General features: G+C 36.5%; 13 protein-coding genes across 13 annotated transcripts; 8 read left to right on the top strand and 5 right to left on the bottom strand.

Annotated features, from left to right (window-relative positions):
• Positions 1-22: 22 nt before the first annotated feature.
• Positions 23-853, bottom strand: PRCAT00000286001 (1-(5-phosphoribosyl)-5- ((5-phosphoribosylamino)methylideneamino)imidazole-4-carboxamide isomerase; the record flags this gene model as incomplete). The annotated part of the gene is made up of 1 exon (XM_062952765.1): positions 23-853. One exon carries the CDS (start codon positions 851-853, stop codon positions 23-25), a length of 831 nt encoding a protein of 276 aa, XP_062807134.1.
• Positions 854-1,005: 152 nt separating this feature from the next.
• PRCAT00000287001 (uncharacterized protein) lies at positions 1,006-1,983 on the top strand (the record flags this gene model as incomplete). Its single annotated transcript, XM_062952776.1, has 1 exon — positions 1,006-1,983. One exon carries the CDS (start codon positions 1,006-1,008, stop codon positions 1,981-1,983), a length of 978 nt encoding a protein of 325 aa, XP_062807135.1.
• Positions 1,984-2,212: 229 nt separating this feature from the next.
• BRN1 (condensin subunit) lies at positions 2,213-4,411 on the top strand (the record flags this gene model as incomplete). Its single annotated transcript, XM_062952788.1, has 1 exon — positions 2,213-4,411. One exon carries the CDS (start codon positions 2,213-2,215, stop codon positions 4,409-4,411), a length of 2,199 nt encoding a protein of 732 aa, XP_062807136.1.
• Positions 4,412-4,595: 184 nt separating this feature from the next.
• Positions 4,596-6,614, top strand: YME1 (i-AAA protease; the record flags this gene model as incomplete). Its single annotated transcript, XM_062952799.1, has 1 exon — positions 4,596-6,614. The coding sequence occupies one exon, from the start codon at positions 4,596-4,598 to the stop codon at positions 6,612-6,614; it is 2,019 nt and encodes a 672-aa protein (XP_062807137.1).
• A 574-nt stretch (positions 6,615-7,188) lies between these two features.
• On the top strand, positions 7,189-8,616 carry PHO4 (phosphate-sensing transcription factor; the record flags this gene model as incomplete). Its single annotated transcript, XM_062952810.1, has 1 exon — positions 7,189-8,616. One exon carries the CDS (start codon positions 7,189-7,191, stop codon positions 8,614-8,616), a length of 1,428 nt encoding a protein of 475 aa, XP_062807138.1.
• Positions 8,617-8,758: 142 nt separating this feature from the next.
• On the bottom strand, positions 8,759-10,168 carry PRCAT00000291001 (uncharacterized protein; the record flags this gene model as incomplete). The annotated part of the gene is made up of 1 exon (XM_062952821.1): positions 8,759-10,168. The coding sequence occupies one exon, from the start codon at positions 10,166-10,168 to the stop codon at positions 8,759-8,761; it is 1,410 nt and encodes a 469-aa protein (XP_062807139.1).
• Positions 10,169-10,304: 136 nt separating this feature from the next.
• On the bottom strand, positions 10,305-12,827 carry CTN3 (carnitine O-acetyltransferase; the record flags this gene model as incomplete). Its single annotated transcript, XM_062952832.1, has 1 exon — positions 10,305-12,827. One exon carries the CDS (start codon positions 12,825-12,827, stop codon positions 10,305-10,307), a length of 2,523 nt encoding a protein of 840 aa, XP_062807140.1.
• Positions 12,828-13,633: 806 nt separating this feature from the next.
• Positions 13,634-13,843, top strand: PRCAT00000293001 (uncharacterized protein; the record flags this gene model as incomplete). The annotated part of the gene is made up of 1 exon (XM_062952843.1): positions 13,634-13,843. The coding sequence occupies one exon, from the start codon at positions 13,634-13,636 to the stop codon at positions 13,841-13,843; it is 210 nt and encodes a 69-aa protein (XP_062807141.1).
• Positions 13,844-13,943: 100 nt separating this feature from the next.
• PRCAT00000294001 (uncharacterized protein) lies at positions 13,944-17,279 on the bottom strand (the record flags this gene model as incomplete). Its single annotated transcript, XM_062952854.1, has 1 exon — positions 13,944-17,279. One exon carries the CDS (start codon positions 17,277-17,279, stop codon positions 13,944-13,946), a length of 3,336 nt encoding a protein of 1,111 aa, XP_062807142.1.
• Positions 17,280-17,422: 143 nt separating this feature from the next.
• Positions 17,423-17,713, top strand: MRPL33 (mitochondrial 54S ribosomal protein uL30m; the record flags this gene model as incomplete). Its single annotated transcript, XM_062952865.1, has 1 exon — positions 17,423-17,713. The coding sequence occupies one exon, from the start codon at positions 17,423-17,425 to the stop codon at positions 17,711-17,713; it is 291 nt and encodes a 96-aa protein (XP_062807143.1).
• Positions 17,714-18,371: 658 nt separating this feature from the next.
• PRCAT00000296001 (uncharacterized protein) lies at positions 18,372-18,560 on the top strand (the record flags this gene model as incomplete). Its single annotated transcript, XM_062952876.1, has 1 exon — positions 18,372-18,560. The coding sequence occupies one exon, from the start codon at positions 18,372-18,374 to the stop codon at positions 18,558-18,560; it is 189 nt and encodes a 62-aa protein (XP_062807144.1).
• Positions 18,561-19,078: 518 nt separating this feature from the next.
• PRCAT00000297001 (uncharacterized protein) lies at positions 19,079-20,155 on the top strand (the record flags this gene model as incomplete). Its single annotated transcript, XM_062952887.1, has 1 exon — positions 19,079-20,155. The coding sequence occupies one exon, from the start codon at positions 19,079-19,081 to the stop codon at positions 20,153-20,155; it is 1,077 nt and encodes a 358-aa protein (XP_062807145.1).
• Positions 20,156-20,164: 9 nt separating this feature from the next.
• Positions 20,165-22,297, bottom strand: PRCAT00000298001 (uncharacterized protein; the record flags this gene model as incomplete). The annotated part of the gene is made up of 1 exon (XM_062952899.1): positions 20,165-22,297. The coding sequence occupies one exon, from the start codon at positions 22,295-22,297 to the stop codon at positions 20,165-20,167; it is 2,133 nt and encodes a 710-aa protein (XP_062807146.1).
• Positions 22,298-22,379: the final 82 nt, after the last annotated feature.

Raw genomic sequence — 22,379 nt, forward strand, 5'->3', positions numbered from 1 at the left:
ATTAGTTTATAAGTATTCAAGTCTATTTTGAATTCAATTTATTCCAATTTACAAGCTCATCGAACTTGACTTGCGATCCTCCGAATATATCTAATGCACTTCCAAATGATAAATCAACCTTATTCTCGCTCAATTCTTTGACCAAATCTAGGTCATCAACCAGCTTGGCTCCACCAGCATACACTATTCTACCTTCAAATCCTCGAGGGCACCATTTTCCTAAGCTAGATACAAGCTGCTCATCTATACCTTGACATAAGCCTTCAACATCGGCAGCATGGATCAAAAATTCATCACAGAAGAAAGAAACTTTGTCTAAGAAGACTTTTGATAATGTGACGTCAGTCAATGTCTGCCACTTATTAATTGCAACTACCCACTTTTTCTCATCCTTCTCGTATATCGTTCTACAACTCAAATCAACTATCAACCTATCTTTTCCTACCAATTTTGAGAGTAAACTGAGCCTGTCCCAATCAAATTCTTTTTTACCGGCATCTGAATCCTTGAAAAGCCAACTTGTGACAATAACATGCGATGCCATATACTTTTCCAACCACTCAACAGCGTTGTCACTGTTTATTCCTCCACCAATTTGCAATCCGTGGGGCCAAGCTTTACATGCTAATTTTGCTGCCTCCTCATTAGCGGGATTTGACCCTAGCTTAATCACATGGCACCCTGTGATACCAGATTCTTTATATAAATTTGCAAAGTATGTCGAAGGTTTAGTTGACACAAAATTTTCTGTAGTATTGTCGTCGTGTATGATGTCATCCAGCTTGAGGGTTCCTCCAACAATTTGTTTCACCTTGCCCGAATGTATATCGATACATCCTCTATATTTAGTCATACTCTATTTTTTATTTTTCAGCTTGCAAGGAAGGTCAATTATTCATCGAGTTCTTAAAAATCATCAAGCCGCGCACTCATCATCATAAAAAAAAAAAAAATAGTGTTACGTTCCTCATTTGTATTTGTAGGTCATCTGTTCAGTTCATTGAAATGTGTCTCGAAGATGACTATTTGAAAGTTTTAGAAGCACAGCGAAAAAACTTTGAAGCTCAATTCTCTTCTCTCGAGGAGATGGGGTTTAAGGACATGCTGAAGCTGACGCTTAAAAATAAAACAGATAATGCTTTGGATGAAGTTTCGGAATCTCCGAGCGAATTCGAAGGTTTCAGTGATAGTGATGGAACCGAAAACTTGCTGAAGAAACAAGAAAATCACTTAGCTGAGCATACGATTGTGAACAAATCAGAAGAAACTGCACCAAAAGTTGTGAAATTGATTGAAGATTCCACAGTAAAACCTCTTATGTCCAAAGCAGAACAGAAGATATTGAAACTTGGAAGGGCTCCCACACTAACTGAGATGCTGAGGAAACAAAGAGAAGTGATGAAGTTGACAAAAAAGCAACAAGAACAAGCGAACAAGGAAGATGACGATAATCTTGAGAATGATCTTAAGTTACAGAGATTGCTTGAAGAATCGCATATTCTAGCAAATAAAGTAGAATACTCAGGGGCTGACTTAACTTTGAAAACCATAGATATAGAAGAACCAACCGGTAAAGCACGAAAAAGAGCACTTGATTCCAGAATTCGAAAAATTGCAGCAACAAACTCTAAAACAGGAGGATTACCTAAAACATTAGAATCGATGCCTATGACCATGAGAAAGGGTATGATTGATAGTAAACGAAAAAAAGCTGAAAGATACGAGAATGAAGCTAGAAATGCTGGAATTGTATTATCTAAGATAAAAAAGGGTCAGATAAGAAATATTAATGCTGGAAAGGGATCAACTATGGACAGCGACAGGCTAGGGACGGTTTCAAATAAAGCAAAGAGGATACGTAATAGAGGTCTCAAGATTAACACTGTAGGTAAATCGACGAAGAGGGGTTTGGTGATATCGCAAAAAGAAATTGACAAAATAAACGGGACATTCAAAAAAGAAAAAAATAGAAAGCGCAGATAATAAAGGATTATCATATTATGTAAATTTTGTATTAATAGAATCTTAATGATAATTAATCAAGATAATCCTCTAAAAGTACTGTAGTTCAAAGTGGACTAGTTTGACTTTTGTAATATTACCACGTGATCTTTTGTTTTTGCGGGAAGCAGATCAAAAGTAAACAAGCTTCATCATATACATAGAGCAATCAAGAACCAAATCTTGAAGGGAATATTAACTACTCATCGATATGAATTCCCAGATACTACCTAAGAATAGAGCGCTTCATGCGAATAATTCTAGGATGCCTTCTGGGAGAGTGGGATCAATTTCTGAAAATAGAAGTGGGTTAAAGTTATCGAAAAGACTTGGTTCTGGAAATAGAATACTTTCAAATCACAGGATTATTTCAAATACTCGACATGGAAGTCGCAACTTAGGGATAGAGGATGATTTAGATTCAAGTTTCAATGACGAAAATGCTATACGCTTTGATGAGAACAAGCACACTATTTTATCCAATTTCGAGGAGTGGATCAAGCTTTCAACAGATAATAAAATCACCTCAAAAAATTCATGGCAATTTGCTTTGATAGATTATTTTCATGATCTTAATGTTATAAAAGATGGAGAGACGATTAACTTTCAAAGAGCGTCAGCAACATTGGATGGTTGTGTAAAAATTTACCTGAGTAGAGTGGAATCAGCGGCAACTGAAACAGGAAAGCTCTTAAGCGGTCTTGCTAAGAATAAGAACAATAATGAAGTGGATTCGCTTCAAGAAAATGAGGTTGAAGATGAGAACGAGTCTAATAATGAAGAAGATACTGAAGGAGATGGCAAAAAGAAGAGGAAAATAAATCGAGTCGTAGAGTCTACTTTGGTTCCTTTCGAGAGTATCGTAGTTAAGAAATTTGACCAGGAACTCGCAATTGATCCCCTTTTCAAAAAAGCTTTGGCTGAGTTTGACGAGGGTGGCGCAAAAAGTTTGTTGTTGAATACATTAAGTATAGATTCTACTGGCAGGGTCATCTTCGATGCGACAACCAATCCTATTAGCGAAGGATTTAAGGAACCTCAAGAGGTGCACAAAACGAGCGATAATGCCCTTGATCTCTCGGGTTTAGAGGCACTCTTGTTTGATGAGGATGGATTGAATGACACATCTATTTGCCCTTCAATGCCTCAAATTAAGTCCGTTGTTGGTGATATTAGTAGAGCTAAATCAATATTAAATGACGTAAATAACCAGTTCAACCTTGAAACTGGTCTAGATGTTGCTGGGACTAAGGATGAGAATTTCGAAAACTTTGATTATGAAGACTATGGTGCTGAGTTAGATAATGACGTAGGTGGAGATGATAATGATGCTAATGAACCAATCAATAATTTAAACCAAAGTATTGTTCAGCAGATATTCAACGAGCCCGAACAACTAGTGGAAAAGTCTCATTCTGCTGAGGTTCTAGATAGAGACCTCATGGTATATTTCGATCAAAGACTAAAGGCGAACTGGAGAGGTCCGGAACACTGGAAGGTAACTGCACTTAAGAAGTCGAAGAATTTGGACCTGAAGGAGGAATCTGCAACTAAAGTGAATAAAGATTCACAATCTACGAAGAGCAAGAAACTGCAGATAATAGACTTCTTGAGTTCTGACAAAGATGATTTTGAAAGTTCTTTGTTTGAGCATCCTAAAAGTATAACCAGTATTAATAAACCAGTTTCTGTTAAGGAGGAAGCTAATGATAATCTTCTTCCTGAAGATATTCGATACTCGTCGTCTAAGTTGACTAATCTATTTACGAAGCCTCAAGTACCGATATTATGCTTCATGAGGCGTAAAGCGAAACCTAATGACTCTAAAAGTGTCACTGATGAAAAATTCTTTGCTCAGCATTATAGAGAGCAAGAATTGGAATGTGAGAACGATAAGATGGCTGCATCATTTCACCAAGCAGAATTTGAGGACTTCAACAATGATTTTGGTGGAGATGCTGATCTTGATGGAATAGACTTCAACGATGCTCTAGATACCAATGGAAGGGATCAGCCATTAAGTTCCCAGGTACCTGAAGGACTCAAGCTGCGGCCAGAAAACATTACTTTTTCTAAAGTTGCAAAGAGAGTTGACGTCAAGCTTTTGAAGGACAACATATGGAAAACTATTAAAGAAGAACATGACTCACCAAGTTCAGTAAAGATGGAAACTGACTCAAACACCAATGTATCTCAAGATGATCCAGAAGTCAAGCCTCATGAACAAGAAAAGCCGACAATAAATTTTACAGATATGTTTACGTCTCTTGGTTCTTTATATGCTACGGAGCAGCGAAAAGATATATCCACAAGCTTTTGCTTCATCTGCTTACTACATTTAGCCAATGAGCATGGATTGACTATTTCATCAAATGAAAGATACGACGATCTTAGGATTTCAGGATTCTAAGATCATATGTAATTATATAGTGTATCATAAACGTGAAGTGCGCGAGTAATTTCTTCTGGAATAGTCCACACAATTAGGTTCACACACTACCATCATTCAATATCAAGGCTATCACGAAACTGAGAATGACGTTCTAAAAGTACTTTGTAAATAATAATATTGTCATTAGGATTAGTTGTCTTAAATGAGTTTGTTTCTAAGTAGGGTATCTGGCTTGTGTTTGGTTCGCCCTTTACGTCCAACAGCCCTATTCCTTGCGAAACCCTTGACTGTCTCGCAAAGGCAAACATTCTTTGGTTGCAGGACTCTTGCCACAGGCTCCAACGTTAATATATTGCAACAGCAAGAACAAATAGCAAACGGAGATCTCAAGAATAGTTCCGCGCAGTTGGAATTTTACAAGAAATTGTTAGCAAACAACTATCCACAGATTGTTGTTCAACGTTATGAAACCCCAGGAATTGCATCGTCCCCCGAGTGCACTAGCTTGTATATTGATGCATTAAATAAGATCGGAATGAAGGACAAAGCAGAACAGGTCGCTGGTTCATTTGCACACATGAATACTAATACAAGCAATAGTGTTTTGCCTAATGGCTTTGGTTCCAAGTACGAGCCAGTTCATGTTGTTGTATCCGAGTCTTTTTTCACTATAGTTTCTAAGTGGCTCAAATGGTTGATACCTATCGCTTTACTAACATATGGTGCCACTAATGCATTTAACTACTTAGTTGAAAATGGCACTATCTTCAAAAATTCTGAAGTTGTGGACAAGTCCGTCGACGTTTCTCAATCGACTGTTAAATTCAAGGATGTTTGTGGCTGTGATGAAGCCAGAGCCGAGTTGGAGGAAATTGTTGACTTCTTGAAGGATCCGTCTAGATTCACTGGGTTAGGAGGAAAATTACCTAAAGGTGTTCTTTTAACGGGCCCTCCAGGTACCGGTAAGACATTATTGGCACGGGCAACTGCAGGTGAAGCCGGTGTGCCATTCTTTTTCATGTCGGGATCCGAATTCGATGAACTTTACGTTGGTGTTGGTGCGAAGAGAATTAGAGAATTGTTTTCTCAAGCTAGAGATAAATCTCCGGCAATCATTTTTATTGATGAATTAGATGCGATTGGAGGTAAACGTAATCCAAAGGATCAGGCTTATGCAAAGCAAACTTTGAATCAATTATTGGTAGAATTAGATGGATTTTCTCAAAGTGAAGGTATTATTATTATAGGTGCTACCAACTTTCCAGAATCTTTGGATAAAGCTCTCACTAGACCGGGAAGATTTGACAAAGAAGTTGTTGTAGATCTACCAGATGTTCGTGGTCGTGTTGATATCTTGAAACATCATATGGAAAATGTTGAAACCTCAGAAGATGTAGATCCCTCAATCATTGCTAGAGGAACTCCGGGTCTTTCTGGAGCTGAACTAATGAATTTGGTCAATCAAGCTGCTGTGCATGCTTCACAATTATCAGCTCCAGCTGTTGATATGGCACACTTTGAGTGGGCAAAGGATAAAATCTTGATGGGAGCAGCAAAGGAGAAGATGGTAATTACCGAAGAGGCAAGAAAAAACACAGCATATCATGAGGCAGGTCATGCTATAATGGCAATGTATTCTAAAGGTGCAACTCCCTTATACAAGGCAACAATATTACCTAGAGGAAGGGCCTTAGGTGTCACATTTCAACTTCCAGAAATGGACAAGGTTGATATGACTAAAAAGGAATGCTTCGCGAGATTGGATGTTTGTATGGGAGGAAAAGTGGCCGAAGAAATGATTCATGGACCTGAAAATGTGACTAGCGGCTGCTCTTCTGATCTAGCTAATGCTACGAGTGTCGCGAGAGCGATGGTAAACTCTTACGGCATGAGCGATAAGATCGGCCCAGTCAGACTTAGTGATGATTGGGAATCATGGTCTTCAAAAATCAGGGATATGGCAGATAATGAAGTTAGAGACTTCTTGCTTGAGTCGGAAGTCAGAACTCGAAAGTTATTGAGTGACAGAAAGACGGAATTGAGACGCTTAGCTGAAGGCTTGATAGAATATGAGACTTTGACTAGAGATGAAATGGAAAAGATAGTCAAAGGAGAACGTATAAACAAAGCTAAGAGTATTAGTAACCCTATCATTAAATCTCCAAGCTCAGGAAGAAGAGAAGTTATCAATGATCCTACACCAGTACCTGTAGAAGCGTAAAGTCGAAGTTTGTAACTGTATATAGGAATAAAAAGTCATGATTTTGTGAGATTCTTGATAAAGGAATGTCCTGCGTTTGAGCTATCGCCAGCCGCACTATCCAAATGTCACAAAAAATCTCACTATAGATATAATCCCACGTGGGTCTAATAACACGCTTGAAATAGCTGTGTTAGCTTAGTGTTAGAGTGTCATCGACGAACTTACGGAATCTATTGTGCCTTCAGTGTATAACACGTAAATTTATGTTTTATTAAAATCTTAGCTCCCGAGATTTTTGAAATAACAACAAAAGCCTTCGATTAGCCTGATAAATTTATATTCGGTTCAATTCATCTGCTTCAAATTAGATTTAAACTCATATCGTTAGCGAAAACAGATTATTTCCATTAAAGTGAAAATATCTCGTCGAGAAATCGTGTATCAATAAGCTTAGAGGTTTGATTATTCAACTGTTTAAACTACAATCCAACACTCGGCATAGATCATTCACGTTTTAACGCTTTATTAACAAGGGTTTGTTTGATTTTATTCAGTTCTAGGTAACTTTTGAATTTTTTCAGAAGTACTAGGCATGGATCTGGCAGACTGGACAAATTTTCCTGCTACTGGTCCGAAGAATGATGAAGAAGGTTACTTTCCAGAACTTCATGAAGAAATACAAGGAACAGCGGGTAAGACGGCTTCTCTGACTGGTGAAAGAGGCAACAGCTCGTCCAATTATCATGGAGATAGCATGTTCTTACACCATCTTGATCATGATCTATATGAAAATGGAGGAGACAACAGCACCAGCACTAACAATTCAAATAATCAGACATCATCTACTCACCAGAGTTCAAGATCTAAAATATTTCCAAACGATAGTCATTACGAATTTGAGATAGATAACATCAACTTCATGTTACCAGAAGACTTGAACTTTGAAGAGAACGGAAACACCCAGTCGTCGGCATTTCCTCCTTCAAATATGCCACAACCTACTCCTAACATGAACCCTGCAAATAAATACGTTAATAGTATTCTGAAGGATAATAGCAAAGCTTTTGCTTCTCCTGTGTTACCAAGTCAGAATGAAAAATCATACAACAATCAGCATTATTATCACAAGCACAACAATATTTCCAGATCAGACTCATTTCAAAACAGGAATCATGTTAGGCCCGACGCCGTTTTCTCACCACTAGTGTCACCAGCAGTTACACCATTGGATTCACAAGTTAACATGAACAAGACTCAGTACAACCCTCCACTTCAGACGTCTTTTGAACCATTGACATCTCCTGCGTTGGGTGCTGACCAAGATAAAAAAAGGCGGTCGTCGCCGTCAGTGTATGGCACCAGTGATGATGCGGTCTCTTATAAACGGAGGACTCCTCATGGTACACCAATAATGCAACCAAATGATAGCACTAGATCTAAGAAGTCACCTGCAATGAAAACTAGAAACTCACGTCGCTCCTCCTCATCGTTATCAGTAATTGAAAAAATTTCGGAGCCTAGTATTGATCCATCAAAGTATGAGGAGACGAGCGCAATGCTCCCTCCCCAAGCCATAAAAGTTGATATAGATCCTTCTGTTGGCGAACGTCCAGCGCTTATGGGTTTTACTATGGGAAGGTTAGCAGAGCAATTTGATGAAAATTTCAATGAAAATAATTCAGAAGCAAGGTCAAGATCTTCTAGGCGTTCCTACTCTAATAAAATTTTACCAAAATCGTCTTCCTCAAGTGAAGCGTCGCCTATTCTAACCGAGCAGAGATCCAATTCTTCTGCGAAGCCGAAGTATGAGAAGCCAGCAACAAAAAAAGCTTCTCATAAGATAGCTGAGCAAGGAAGAAGAATTAGAATGAATACAGCAGTCAGTGAATTGGCAACTTTAGTTCCTCAGTCATACCATGACCAGGTTGCAATTCCTTCCAAGGCTACGACTGTTGAATTAGCCTCCAAGTATATCAGGGACTTGGTGAAGGAGATTGACACATTAAAGAAAAACTTGTGAGGGGACTTGAATGTCTTCTCAAATCTCAAAGCAACATTATAATCACTTAAAAGCGTCGCCCGAAGATTAAAAATCTTGTAGTAATAAAATATCATTAATGTATAGATTTTGTATTGGGTCATTATTTTAACTATGTACATACTTAATCGAACTCCTCAGGCCACCAATCAGGAATAAAGACCTTGCAACCTAAAGTTTTTGATCCTCCTCCTTCTAAACTTGGAATTTCTACTTTAAATAAGTCATTCTTCTTGATTGTCAGCAATGAAATTAGCATGAACCCAGTGTTATTTTCAATGGACAATAGCTTTCCCGAGGATGTATTTCTTTTTCTGACAGGTCTTGAAGAGGCCCCAAATGGTGATGATGCAAAACTTGGAATAGTATCTTCTGTACTATTCTTCTCATTTTCATTATTATTTAGTGGAAACACATCCATCTTAGATATTATAGATGGACTAAGCTGCTGAAGATCCATTATTACAGGATCATCAAGACTGATCTCAATGAAATCCTGATCACCTATTAGTTCAACTGAGCCTTCCTTGAGTGAAAAGAATTGTACAGGAACGATTCTTTTACGAATAGTACCATTATTATATGTTCGGATGGTAAGTTCTTGACCAACATAACAACCTTTATCTAAACACAAGCCATTAGTATAATCTAGGTTACATTCAAAAGGAAGCAATGAGGTCCCCTTCATAGCATCTGAAACTTCAAATAACCCATTCGCATACCTGCGTCTCTTGATCTCTTCTTCCTCACAAAATTCAATTGAAAATCTATCTCGAAACAGATCAGAAAATAGATCAGACAAGCTTAGCAGATTCTTAGAAGGAGATCGGTTTGGATCGTCATGTAACGGTTGAGTACTTATGAACTTAATTCCGAAGTTAGGGATTCTATTATCAATTGCAAAGCCCAATATGCTCTCCGCAGCCTTTTTGTTAAATATTGTTTCATTCCTTACGAAGGAATTTGCTTTGTCTAAGGCATCAAGTGGACTGGGTGTCACAAAATACTGATCCTGGCAGCTTTCTAACCACTCGTCAAACTCAGGGGAATCGTTATAATAGTAGTAAGAATATAAAGTATTTTTCATCGAGATGCTTACGTCAGAGCTCAATTTATGCAATTTCAACATCATTAGTAATTGAGACGATACAGAGGTATCGACTTCAACTAAGTATCTCGGTTCATCTTCCAAGACTTCCTTATTTTCATGGTTTATATTATGAAATGGAATACTGTAGAGAAAACAATCGGTAACAACCCTGCCTTTAGAATTTAGAAACATTGAATTGTCACCATCTCTAGAGACGAGAATTTTTTCCTGGGGGTCAAATATATCTTCATGCATCAATCCCCAATTCTTGTGGATGTCAATCATAGATGTAAGTTCTGCGTGTTTCTGTTCACTAAAAGTATGTTCCTTCTTTTTTATAACGTTAGGCAATAGCCTCGTAGTGACAAGACCATTTAAAAACTTCGTAGCATCAATACCACATATCTGAATTAAAGACTTTGATAGTGGAGTAATTTTTGACATTGAGGAAATCAGAATATAGCAATACAATTAATTATCGTTATCACCGTCTATTACTAGCGATTACTAAAAGAAGTTTGGATTTGAAATGCACACGCACTATCACATCTCAACAATATTCAGGAATAGCTACATTTTACTATAAACCTAACTGCTTTCCTATTTCTCTCTTCGACCTTCTGGGAGTTTCAGAACGTTCGCTTATGTCCGATTGAGAATCTTCTTTCATAGAGAGCTTGTCTCTTATCCTTTCTGATAATGATAAGCCAAATTTTTGAGTAGCAGCTTCACTGCTATGTGAGGATGCCAACTTAAGCAAATTTGAAGAAGATCCTCTCCTAGATCCCAACGTAGAATTAGCGCCAGAAAGTGAGTTCAAGTGTGACTCTGTTCTTGAAAGATCTTCTGACCTGAGACCCATTTCCCCGAAGTCAAAATATCCATAACCTCCTAGAAGATCATAGCTCGCACTTTCAGATGACGATCCCTCCGATTCTGCGTCAGACATAGAAAGATCCTTATACTTGTCAAAAGAAATTGGTTCAGAATCAGTGCTGGTTGTTAATAGAATTGGATGACGAGTCAGAGGTGAGTTTGAGTCGATTTTATGTTCAGGCTCCTTTCCTAATTCTTTTAATTCACTCTTTCTCGCCTTTGAGTCGCTGATATTATGAATCAAACTCATATTTTCTTTCAAGAGATTTTTCAACTCACTAACCACCAGTCTCAAAGTGTCAAGGAATCTTTTAGTCTGTCTGTATTTAGATGATGCTGTTATCACAACTTTATCATTATGAATAATGTAGCCTATTCCAAAACCTTGATCAATAGCAGGAGGAATACCAAATAGGTGTAGCGCATTGTTACCACAGTTTGATACTAATAGCTCCGGTGCAGAGAGCATATCAATAATTGGGTGTGAGAGTAATGGAAGTTGCAGACTATCGACCTTAGATAGATCTGGAATGGCAGGCAAATGCTTATTCAATTTGTTCAAGTAAGTCACAGCATGCGGACGCTTAATTATATGAACTAACGAGATAAAATGTCTGTCGAAACCTTTTCCCATCATTGCATCTTGGTATTGCTTTTTATGCCTAACACAACACTCTTTAAACATTTCCCACTTTTTCTGCGAGCTTGGGTTAGCTATAAAATACTTGACTAGCTCTGACACCGAGTCATTCTGTACTGTGATAAGCTCAGTTCTGGCATCTCTGAACTTTCTGGTCGTGATGGGCTCCAACGTATTAACAATTTTTCCGTATAAGGAATAGTGGGCGATTTGGAGACTAATTTGGAGCATCGAATCTATTGAGATATCCTTGATAAAGTTGGATTCTAGCTTTAAATTCATTGTCTCATACTCATGCTGGTTAATGAGGTCAGTTAATTTAGTTTCAGACAAATGAACCAAATTAAGCAACTCAGGGGTACGATTAAATTTGAGCTGATTGCAAACGGGTTTCTCAATATTGCCATTTGAAGATACAAAGACAACGTTGCTGTCAAATAATGTGTATTCTGATCCGTTGATGTTTTTAGCCAATTTAAGAATCAGATCAGTATAAATATCGCTGATGAATCTTAATATTGCAGTGCTGTCCATTGAGGTAGACTCCCAAACAACAGCTGCAACAGCATTCTTAGTCACAATCAATTGTAGTTTATCGTACCATCTGGATGTACAAGAACCCACTTGGAAATTTGTTCCCTGAAGTAGCTCAGATGAGCCATGTGATAAAATGGATGTTTTTTCTTGGTCAGTCTGTGGCGAGTTACTAGAGTCTAATACAACAACAAACAATGCATCGTCAATAATCTCAAGGTTTTGTGCATTCGATTTAGTTAATTCAAGTCTTGCTAACTTCCAGTAATCAAAAGACTGTGTGGTTAAAGATCCAATAGCATCATGTATGATATCTAATGGGTTGACACCGTCAGAAATATCAATTACTCGTTGTAAAATAATCGAGAGCTCATGATCGTTGAACCATAACTTATGCTTAGAATGTATCTCCTTTTCATTCTCTTCAGTGAACGGGGTCAATACCTCTAGTTTGAAATATTGATTTTTACAAATGATAATTATGTGTCTGGAGTCATTAATGTTCTTATACTTCTTAATCGTGACATGCTGATCATATTTATCCAATAAATCTGGAATCCTGGTAGTCCCAAATAAGTTTTTGTAACAGTTCATTGTTAAAGGATGCCCACTTTTAGGAGTGAGATCTGGCTTCAAGGTTTCATTACGAAGACTTACAATAAACTTCAAAGAAGAATTGATAAGATTAGATGCCCTCTGAGCCTGATTTGGTGGATTTATTGTCTTCGAGTACGGGTCCTCTTCTAATATAAGAAATGGATTACGAGGTAAAATGTCGCCTCTTAATTCTCCATATATTCCGGGATTGGTTTCATCATTTATGCAGTTCAAATAGCAATATTGTGATGGGTTCTTCGAGGCTTCAATTAAGTGGGATTGCAATAGATTAATTAAATCATTAGAAACAAATTGTGATGATTCTAGTAAGAGTTCTTCGTACTCTTCCTGAGAGAGCAATGGTTTCAATGCTGACAAGAGCTGTTGAGTTGTAGACTGTAACAGGGGAACCGGTAAATGAGGGAGATCCTCTTCAAACTGAAATGTATTCATCATTGTATAAGGAACGAGATACTAAAAATTGTAAGAAACCCGTTGCTGTTATATACCATCATTCGTTTTTGTGGGGAAATCACGACTTTCACAAAAATGCCAACATTTCTATGGGAACGACTGCGACTGCAGGATCGCCCACTTCCTTTTTGTTGCAAGAGAAGACCACAAAAGAATAGTACTCTAGGACTTCAAATTCGTGAAGGACAATGCACCTCATATTGAAGAGTAAGATGAATAAGGCTTCAAGCCCCTTATCTTTAATCTGGAAATAAAAGATTAAAATTTTCTATGGACATTGCGAATATACCATGAATCTATCATTAAATAGATGCCCTCAGATGTTTTTTCTCAGCAAGTTCATCGACATTCTGTGGATGGATTTCAAAGCCATTCTCTGGCATTTCCTGATATGCCTATAGTAATCCTTGTAAAAGCATACCATGTTTTATTCGGTGATACAAGTGAACTCGTATTCTTTTAGAGACGAATGCGGCAGAGCTTGTACAATGTTTCGGTGATAGGTATGGAAAGTGGACCCCGTGGATTTTGTTACTTAACGCCTTACATGACTATTTTGAACTGGGTGCAAAGAGTTCCGATTACGTAAATACAATTTTTTGGCCAAAGTACTGCCGTAAATATGAGAACGCGGATCACACGTAAGTATTAAATTTGCGAGGGTACTCCACAGGAATTTAAGCACCCCGCAAATCAAGCATGGCGTTATCTGTGGCAAACTTATATATACGAGAAATTAAGCCTCAATAATTTTTTTCTGAAAGAAGGTTACTTCTATTAACGTTGATATGACTTACCAATCCTTTGATGTTTTCAATCATGCCCCTTTAACACCTCAAAAGGACCACGAAGAAGGTTCATATTTCGATAAGAGGCAAAGTTCAACCGAACAAGAAGATGAAAGATCTGGGGAAAATGTCCACAATCCGACTGTATCCAGCTTGATCAAAGAAGAGACTTATCATAAGTCCTCTGATAATTTGGTTGTTGGCTTGTAGAAAGTCATTAAAGTATCTAATACAGAACTACCTGTAATGCTATTGAGTCTAAATTTATGATGGTATTGGGAAAATACTTGGCTGGTCCAGTACTTCTCGCCTATAGATGCAGAAATATATATTCTAGTTTTTTATATTGCAGCTGTAGCTCTCTGGGAGAAACTTCCCACTCTGTAGTTTCTATTAGGTCAAACAAATGTTGTGCTGATGGATTCAATTCACTTATAATTTCAAAAAGGCATTCACTGCCAACTGTTCTGATAGACGGATTCCTATGATAACAGCTCATCCAAACGATTCTTTTGCGAGCATCGACTTGTACGTTATTGGGAACTTCTTTTTCGAACGATAAATGTTTAAAAACCATTAAGCAAAGACCGACTCTTACGTTATTTGAAGTATTGATCAGTAGGTTGAAAGCTCTCACGTACAAAGCCTTAAAATTGAAATCCGCTGGATATCCAATATTACTCTCGAAAATCCTTACAAATAGATTAAGGACATTAGAGTAGGCTTTCACATCTCTTGAGCTCAATATGCTTAATGGTTGCCCCTTCGGAAGCACTAACAATTCAAGAAGGATAGAAAAGACAAATGCTTTTTGCTTGTCTTCTGCAGAATTTAGAAAAAAAATCACTTCAAAAAAGGCCCTTTGGATTATATCTCTAGAGCCAGTCAAAGCTCCCGCTGTATGACTGATCCCTTTCCAGAAACTTATTGAAAAACTCCGATTTAAATTATCTTGGTCTAGATCTAGAGAAATTCTAAACTCTTTATAAAATTCAAAAAAGCATTTAAAATAAGTTTCCGAGTTATTGTGTGAGACCTCTGAAGTTGATGATCGCATCTTTAATACTAAGCTCAAAGATATATATCTCAATTTATCTATGAGCTCTCCTGCAATTCTGAGTAAGCGTAGCTCAATTTCAGATTGCTGTTCTTGAAAAGACTCTAAGTTGTTCTCAATTAGTTTTATTGTTGCATATCTTACCTTGGATCCTACATCTCCGTGGTTCGTTAAAGTATAGTCATCTAGGTGTGGGATCAAGGAATTTAATATCTCATTATTGAATTCATAAGCTTTAAAGTTAAGACTTAAGCCATTTAGCATATGAGACTTCACATCACAATCAATATGCTTCATATTTATCAAATTGATCAATGTGGAAAATTGGCTAAAATTAAACTTCAAATAATAGAAACAGCACTTTGAAGCTAAGATATTACCGCGCTCGATATAACGAATTAGGGTTTCGAAATTGCCATCAGTTTCGAAAAACCCTATACAATGAAGCTTCAAGAATAGAGCCTTATAAATATGAATAAGTCCATCAACATCATTGAGTCGCATAATAGTAAACATTTTTTCAAAAGAAGAATTTGGAACTTCAAAATTATGCTCCAATAAAATTGTGATACATTTAATAAAACCTTCAGCTTCAAGAAGCCCATTATGGAAATGATCTAAGGTAAAAGATTTCACACTCAGAATAAGCACATTTTTCACATATTGCTTGTTACTTGACAAATCACAAATTTCACTGAAGGCAAACATTATCCTACGCGACGCCAAAAGTTCTAGAACCTCATTTAAGCAAATATTTCCATGATGATCGCCTAAAGGAATTAAAGATTGTTTTTTAGTATTTGATTTGATTAAGATGATCTTCAAATGTGCTGCACCTAACTTTTTCACGTTATAGTCTGTCTGTTCGTTTGTAAGACTTCCAATGAGATGATTCACGATCAACTGATTACTAAATCCTAATTCGATTAGCTTTTCGAGTAAGTTATACGACTCATGTAACGTAGATACGTTATGGGTATTGAATTGTTCCACAAATCGAATAGTTAGTTCACCAAAGTCTTCTTCGTGACTTGAAAGATGCTTGAACATCGATGATCCAAACCTTCCTACAAGCTCTTGAAGGACAGCTGTACCACATCTACGCACTGTTAAATCGTGATCAAATATTGTCGCTCTGATCAAGTCGAATAGTAACCATGGTATTACCCTAGGGTCTTTTTGTATCAAATCATCAAATGACTGAGAGTTCATCAGCCTTATTAGAGACCATAAAACAAAACAAGAAGCATCTCTAATTTGAGTGGCCAAGGACATCATCATCTGGGACTCTTCAAAAAACAATGTTTCATGTGTAATACTTATGACAAGGGGAAAAAACCGATTAGGAAGAACTTTTTCTAAAGACAGATAGCCAAGAAACAATAAAATTATGTGTACCTTAGATATTGAAGTATCTTTAAAAGGAATATTTAAATCAATATTGAATTCATTTAAGTTTGCACCATTGTGGAATAGGAAAGGTTGTTCAATATACAATTGCTTAAATAAATATTCCATCACCTGGTCTTGATAATTAACAGCGTAAATCGAGAGACTCGTAACTATGTGATTCAAAGATTTTGCCAAGGCATATCTTAACTTAGTATCAATTCGATGTTGTAAGCAGTTCATTACATTGTGAATTAGGTCATTTATAATTGCACTTACTTTGACAAAATTGGATTCCTTGCTATAAATAACCGCGAGCTTACCCAATATCTTTATCATATAAAAGGTACTGAAATTATTTATACTAAGATCCGTCATATGCTGCTCCTGATACCTCAAATTAACGAGATTCCAGTTAATGAAATTATAAATTTTATCACAATATTCGGCGAGCTCCAGTTCCGGAGCCCTCTTGATAATCTTGTTTATGATTATCAAATGTCCCAAGCTGATAGCTTGGACGCTTGAATCCGAGGGGTCTAGTTGCCCTTGTACAGTATCAGAAAGATAGCTGCTTAATATTCCATCGCTTAAGGAATCAGGTCTCGTTAGCAACCTAGACACAAGAATTGAAGCAACAACTTGTGTTTTGGATACATTGTTGTGCTTGAGTGCGTGATGTAAGCCAATGTTTAGTAAATCCTCTGGTAGCGTCGCACTTACTTGCCTTAAAGGAAATGGTACTAGCAGCAAGTTTGAGAGCCACATTAATACTAAGAATATTTCATTGCTATCTTCTAAATGACTTATTAATTTCAGTAGTCTAGGAAATAAGTAAATATCGCTCGAAAGACAATCAACACAGAATTTAAATCCACGGATTTTTGATAGTTCATATATGAGCTCACCGATACCATTCGTATATATAGTAGATTGTGCGTTAGATGAATAGAGCTTAAGATATAGCTCTGTTAAGCTATCCGTAAAAAAGCGAACAAGGGGATCAAGTAGCTTGGGATAATTTTCATATTCATTAATAATAAGTTTGAGATTTCTTAAGTAAACTTCGAACTTCACACTCTTATTTTCGAAAGAATTTTCCGGATTCAACAATTGGACTATGGAAAGAGTTAATGTTGTAGCCTCTTCTCTTAGTTCGTCATTTCTTTTGATGATATCCTGTTCTTTCAGGTCATCCATAGTACATTCTATTCAGATATGATGTACTACTGTTATCACCGGACGCGATATATGAATCTCATGTCGTGAATGTCGTTTACATTTATTGAAAGTTTTTTCAAGGAGTGAAAGAAAATTAGAACGTTATAACATATCCGTCAAAGATGCCTGCAAACGGTAAAATGTTCTACAAAATAACCCAGATACGGTCTACTATAGGTATGCCACCTAGAGTTCGTAAAAATATAGAAGCTTTGGGACTAAAAAAGAGGTACCAAACCGTCTACCAAAGGGTATCACCATCAACTGCCCACAGATTAGCTGCTGTTAAGGAATTAGTGAAGCTTGACTTAGTTGATGAACCAAAATCTGCATATGATATGGCCATGGAAAGAAAGTTTGAACCTGGTTTTGAAATCTTGAAAGGCAATATGCTAAACAAGGTATATGAATAACGTTTTTATAAGACTAATGAATGTTGAGGCACGTAAGACTTGTCATGAAGTCTTACAAGGTCATGGCTTTGCTAGTTAGTAGACTCAGAGCACTATAGATAGAAAACACAACAAGACTCCGAGATCAACTTTTATGTATAGTAATTTTAAATAAGAAAAAGAATAAAGAACCTAAAATTTAGTTATCTTTGGACAATTAAGTGATTCTTCTATTAATAAAATACCGTATGTGTCATTTTTCAAAGCTGTTGTCTATCTGACCTGCTTACTTCGAAAGTAAACTAATTTAAGACGAACACGCCTACTCACGTTCTCGACAACTGACATACTATACGTCAGAAGTCCAAGACGACACTTAAATTCTACAAAACAGATCTGAACATATCCTGTGATATACAACTAATGAGCCTCGTTGACAGTATAGTAAGTCACGCTGTAGATTATGTATTTGAATTAACTTTGCTAGAGATGTCCATTAGCTGAGTCGTAATTGGTTTATTGACTTCGCATCACATGATGTGGTTCATTGAAAATTTATAATTGTAAATAAGTTTCTTTCAAAGAGAAAAATAGCTTGTTACGAAGAATTAGAGCTTTCTGGTTCGTCTTGAGGATTACATCTCATTCATTAGGAAATACTTTAAATAAATAGGGAAATATGTTCGCGGGCATAAGGGCCACACAGAGGAATAAGTTGACCAGTTCCTTGTTCACCTCAACATTTGCAATATGCGTGGCATTAGTTGGCGCAAACTCTTTACTTCCATGTCCTATGGACAGCGTTCATGGTAATGATTCAGTTATAGAGGACAGGTTATCCAAGAGAAAAGTTCCGGTAGAAAAATGATAACAAGCTAACGACATTGATGTAACTTGCAAAGCATAACTGACATATTGGCTGCCTAAACAGTAGTATTCATGACTCAATATCCATATCAATCTTAAAAATATGAGTTAGAGAACTTTTTTGTCACCGACTTTCCAAAAACTCTACTTGCATTTCGAATTAGATGCTTAAATGAAACATATTTATTCCACTCAACGAATTTGATGAGTTTTGAAGTTCAAACTATTTAATTATAATTACACTAGGCTCAAAAAAACTTTCGAATGCGTGACAACTATACCTTACCATTATTTGTACATAAGCAATTTACTAATACATATGAAAATTAATGAAAAGAATAAAATTATAGAAAGAAAGGGGGAACAAATGAAGTGATACTTCATTTCTTTATTTCATTTCTTACTAATTGGAGTTAAATTATGATGAATTCAGGGGTTTGGTGGTATTGTCAGCTTTTAGCCAACTCAGATAAACTAGGAACCTTTATGTCGTTAAAGTATGATTTTGAGGTCTCTTAGATGATACATGTCTCTTTTTGTCGTTTTGATTTGCGACATTCATATCACTGTTTTCAGCCTATGTATAAACAAAAACAATTTGTTATCCGAAACGGGAGCACTAATAGACAAAATATAAATGAGCAATATGATGCAAATGATGCCATTAAACAGGATCCGAAGCCTGTAATTCTACTTTCTATAATTATTTCTTTTAGACGGTTTAGAAATCCAAATCAAATTTTTATCATGAACTTTAGCGCCAACAATGTTCATCCCTTGATTAACCTTAATTATAATTTCCCCAAATCTATTAGTGAAATGAATGAAACCACGAAAGGAGAAAATAGTCAAGGGAGCTGTTTTAATTTGGCCGATGTTCCATTGCAGACGGCTCCTGGATCTTCAAAGAGTCCATTAGGGAAGCATTTTCGATTATGTGAAAAAGATATTGACTTAATTGAACCCTTGAGACAAATACTCAAGGAAGATCAATTCGTTCTAAAAAAAGTAAGGGATGACTTAAACAAAAGAAGCAATAAGGAGACACTAAAGGAACCAATATCCACAAAAAATTCTAGAAAATCTAAGAAAGTTCAAAATCACAAAGTAGTCAAATCAAATAGAACTGAGGTTCTTCACAATCAGAAAGAATCAATAAATTTATCACCTTGTGGTACCGTTGAGAGACCTCATTCATTGCAGCAATCTACACCCGTTTCTTCCTCGAACCATATCATAAAAGAAGCTTTTGACGGACATAATTTGCACAGGAAGAATTTAGCTCTTGAAAAAGCCTCAAAATTGACACTAGAGACTGAAGATTCAGATTATGATCATCTCGCTTGTCATGCCGATAATATTATGAAAATGGCTGTCGATTCAACCATGTTGGGTTCAACTTTTAGCGCATCGCTTTCGTTCTCTAGCCTTAATTATGATGTCGATGTTCTGCCGAGAGCTACTGGAGAACTTGCCTATGAAGATGCCGAAAAAAGTGTGTTAGAGACTATTATACCCAAGAGGCGTAACAAAAGAAGTAAGCAAAGAGAACTGATTATGATTAGTGCTCAAGATTTAGCAGCAGCGATTCTGTGAGTCGGCACTTTAATTTAAATTTTGGGTCCCAAGTATATAGTTCAAATACTCTGCATCCCTAAGATCCACGGATCTGATATATTTACGCTTAAAATTTGATTCATCTTCCTTCGTTAGAATCCCCTCACTTTTTGTAAATGCATGTTTCGACCAAAGATCCTCAATTTCATCTTTCGTCAAGGAGGCTCTGTTTTTCGGTAAGCTTTTGTAAAAATCTATTAACTCAATTGTCTTCTTATCTTCAACAACAATCTCGGGAGGAATATGATCCAAAACTTTTCGCACTTCAGGAGCTATGTAGCCGTGAAAGTCATGAAAATAATGATACATGTAAAATTGCAAAAAGTCATGTACGCTTCCTTTCATTATCGCAGACAAGAAATTGGCGTAGCGGTAATGAGTCTGCTTTCCTAAAGATTTAAGAAGCACAAAGAACCGCACGGAACATAACTTGGCCCCAGGAGAGTTGATTAATGAATTAGAAATTATATCTAACAGATCGTCATCAAGCCATTCAGAAACGAACTGAGGATTTTCATTATGCAATAATAGCAAAACTCTAATTAAACCTGAAAAGTTTTGATGAAGATTAACATGATTTAACACACAATTAATAAATAAAGTTATGGTTTCTCTTTCAAAATTCTTATGCAGTGTGAGATATTTTATATGATATTCGATGAAATCTGTTAAGATCTTAATGTTTGCTAAAATATTGCCCGTAGGAGAGGATTCTATATTTGCATTCGAGCTTTTTTCTGGGATATCTGCGTCTGATATATTAAATGTCAAACTGTTGCCAGGCATATTGGATTTTTTTAGTGATTCTTTGTAAACTTTATAATTCTGGAACTTAAAGGACATGCATTCCCCTATCTCTTTAAAGCTCAATAGAGAAAGCTTGTCTCTCGCTAAAAGGTCATTCAAGACATCCAATATTCTTTTTATGCTTTCATCATTATAATAATCCTGATATATATTATCATTAGCATAATCATTATGATAGCAATACGACTCTATTATCTTGACACGAAGCTCGTTAGTCAAAGCTCTTTCTCCCTTTAATTTTTTATGTATGAAGTGTGACTCAATAAGAGATAATGTCAGGTTGACATCCCCATTTGTCGCCAAAGTATGAAGTATTTGGAAAACCTCCTCGTCCGTGATAGACTTAAAAAATGAGTTGGGGCTCTCTAACTTCTCAAATAATGCTTGTTCGGTTGTTATTGAGGAGTTCTGATAATCCTTCATTAGGTATGTTTTGTAAATCAATTTCACTAATTTATAATTGTTTTGTGATAAACCTGTGCTAAGATACTTGTCCCAATCAGATTGTCGTATAATACTTGAGGTGGTGTTCGATCCATGGTCTAAAATTTTTTGAATCCACGTTGCTAAAGACTCGCAGTCTTTGTTAGAAGCGAGAACATCAAGGAATCTCAGAATTGGTATTGTCTTTAGTATTTCCAGCTCCTTATGATTGGAAAGTTGGAGATTTTTCATTTCCATAAGTATATCTTCAAAATATTCTTGAGCCCTTTGATTTTGAAACGTATTAAGGAAAGTGTTTAAGTGAGCAGAATGGTAACGGAAAATAGTATGTAAATCTTTAGCCTCATTTGGTATTCTATTATTCCATAAATCTTTTAAGATTATTAGATTCGTGAAATCATGACATGTTTGGAATGACATCAATAAATAATAGGTTAGAGCTCTAGATTCATCCGGACAAATATCTAAACTAGTAGCTTCACAGTACAAGGAAAGTGCCACGTTCACTAGTTCGGGCTTTCTCGTTAGATAGCAAGCTTTTAATAAGAGTAAATATATGTTCGGAGTTGGTTCAACATTATTCTTCTTCATCATAGTTGCGATAGGCCATATATCCTTAAAGTCCTTAGACTTAATCAAAGAGTCTAACTCTCTCTCGTAATCATTTAGGGCACCAAAAGCTTTAGTACTGTGTCTTTTTGTTATTGATAGTATTGGAATGTTCAGCAGAATTGATAGATGATCGCTTTTAATTCTGGAATTCATATTTCCTCTTTTCTGTGAGAGTCTCTTGATATTTCCTGGAGATGCTAAGTAAGCCCTGGCCCTGCTTCTCAGTACTCGTGACAATGAGAATCGCCACAGAATCATCGCTCATCTTGATAAGATTGTATCTCGGTATATTATATTCTTCTCACCGACTTTATCGAAGAAAAAAAAATTTCAATATATA

This window comes from Priceomyces carsonii (assembly GCF_900007245.1).
Source record: "Priceomyces carsonii strain CBS4050 genome assembly, scaffold: Debaryomyces_carsonii_scaffold_1, whole genome shotgun sequence".
Taxonomy (NCBI): Eukaryota; Fungi; Ascomycota; class Pichiomycetes; order Serinales; family Debaryomycetaceae; genus Priceomyces; species Priceomyces carsonii.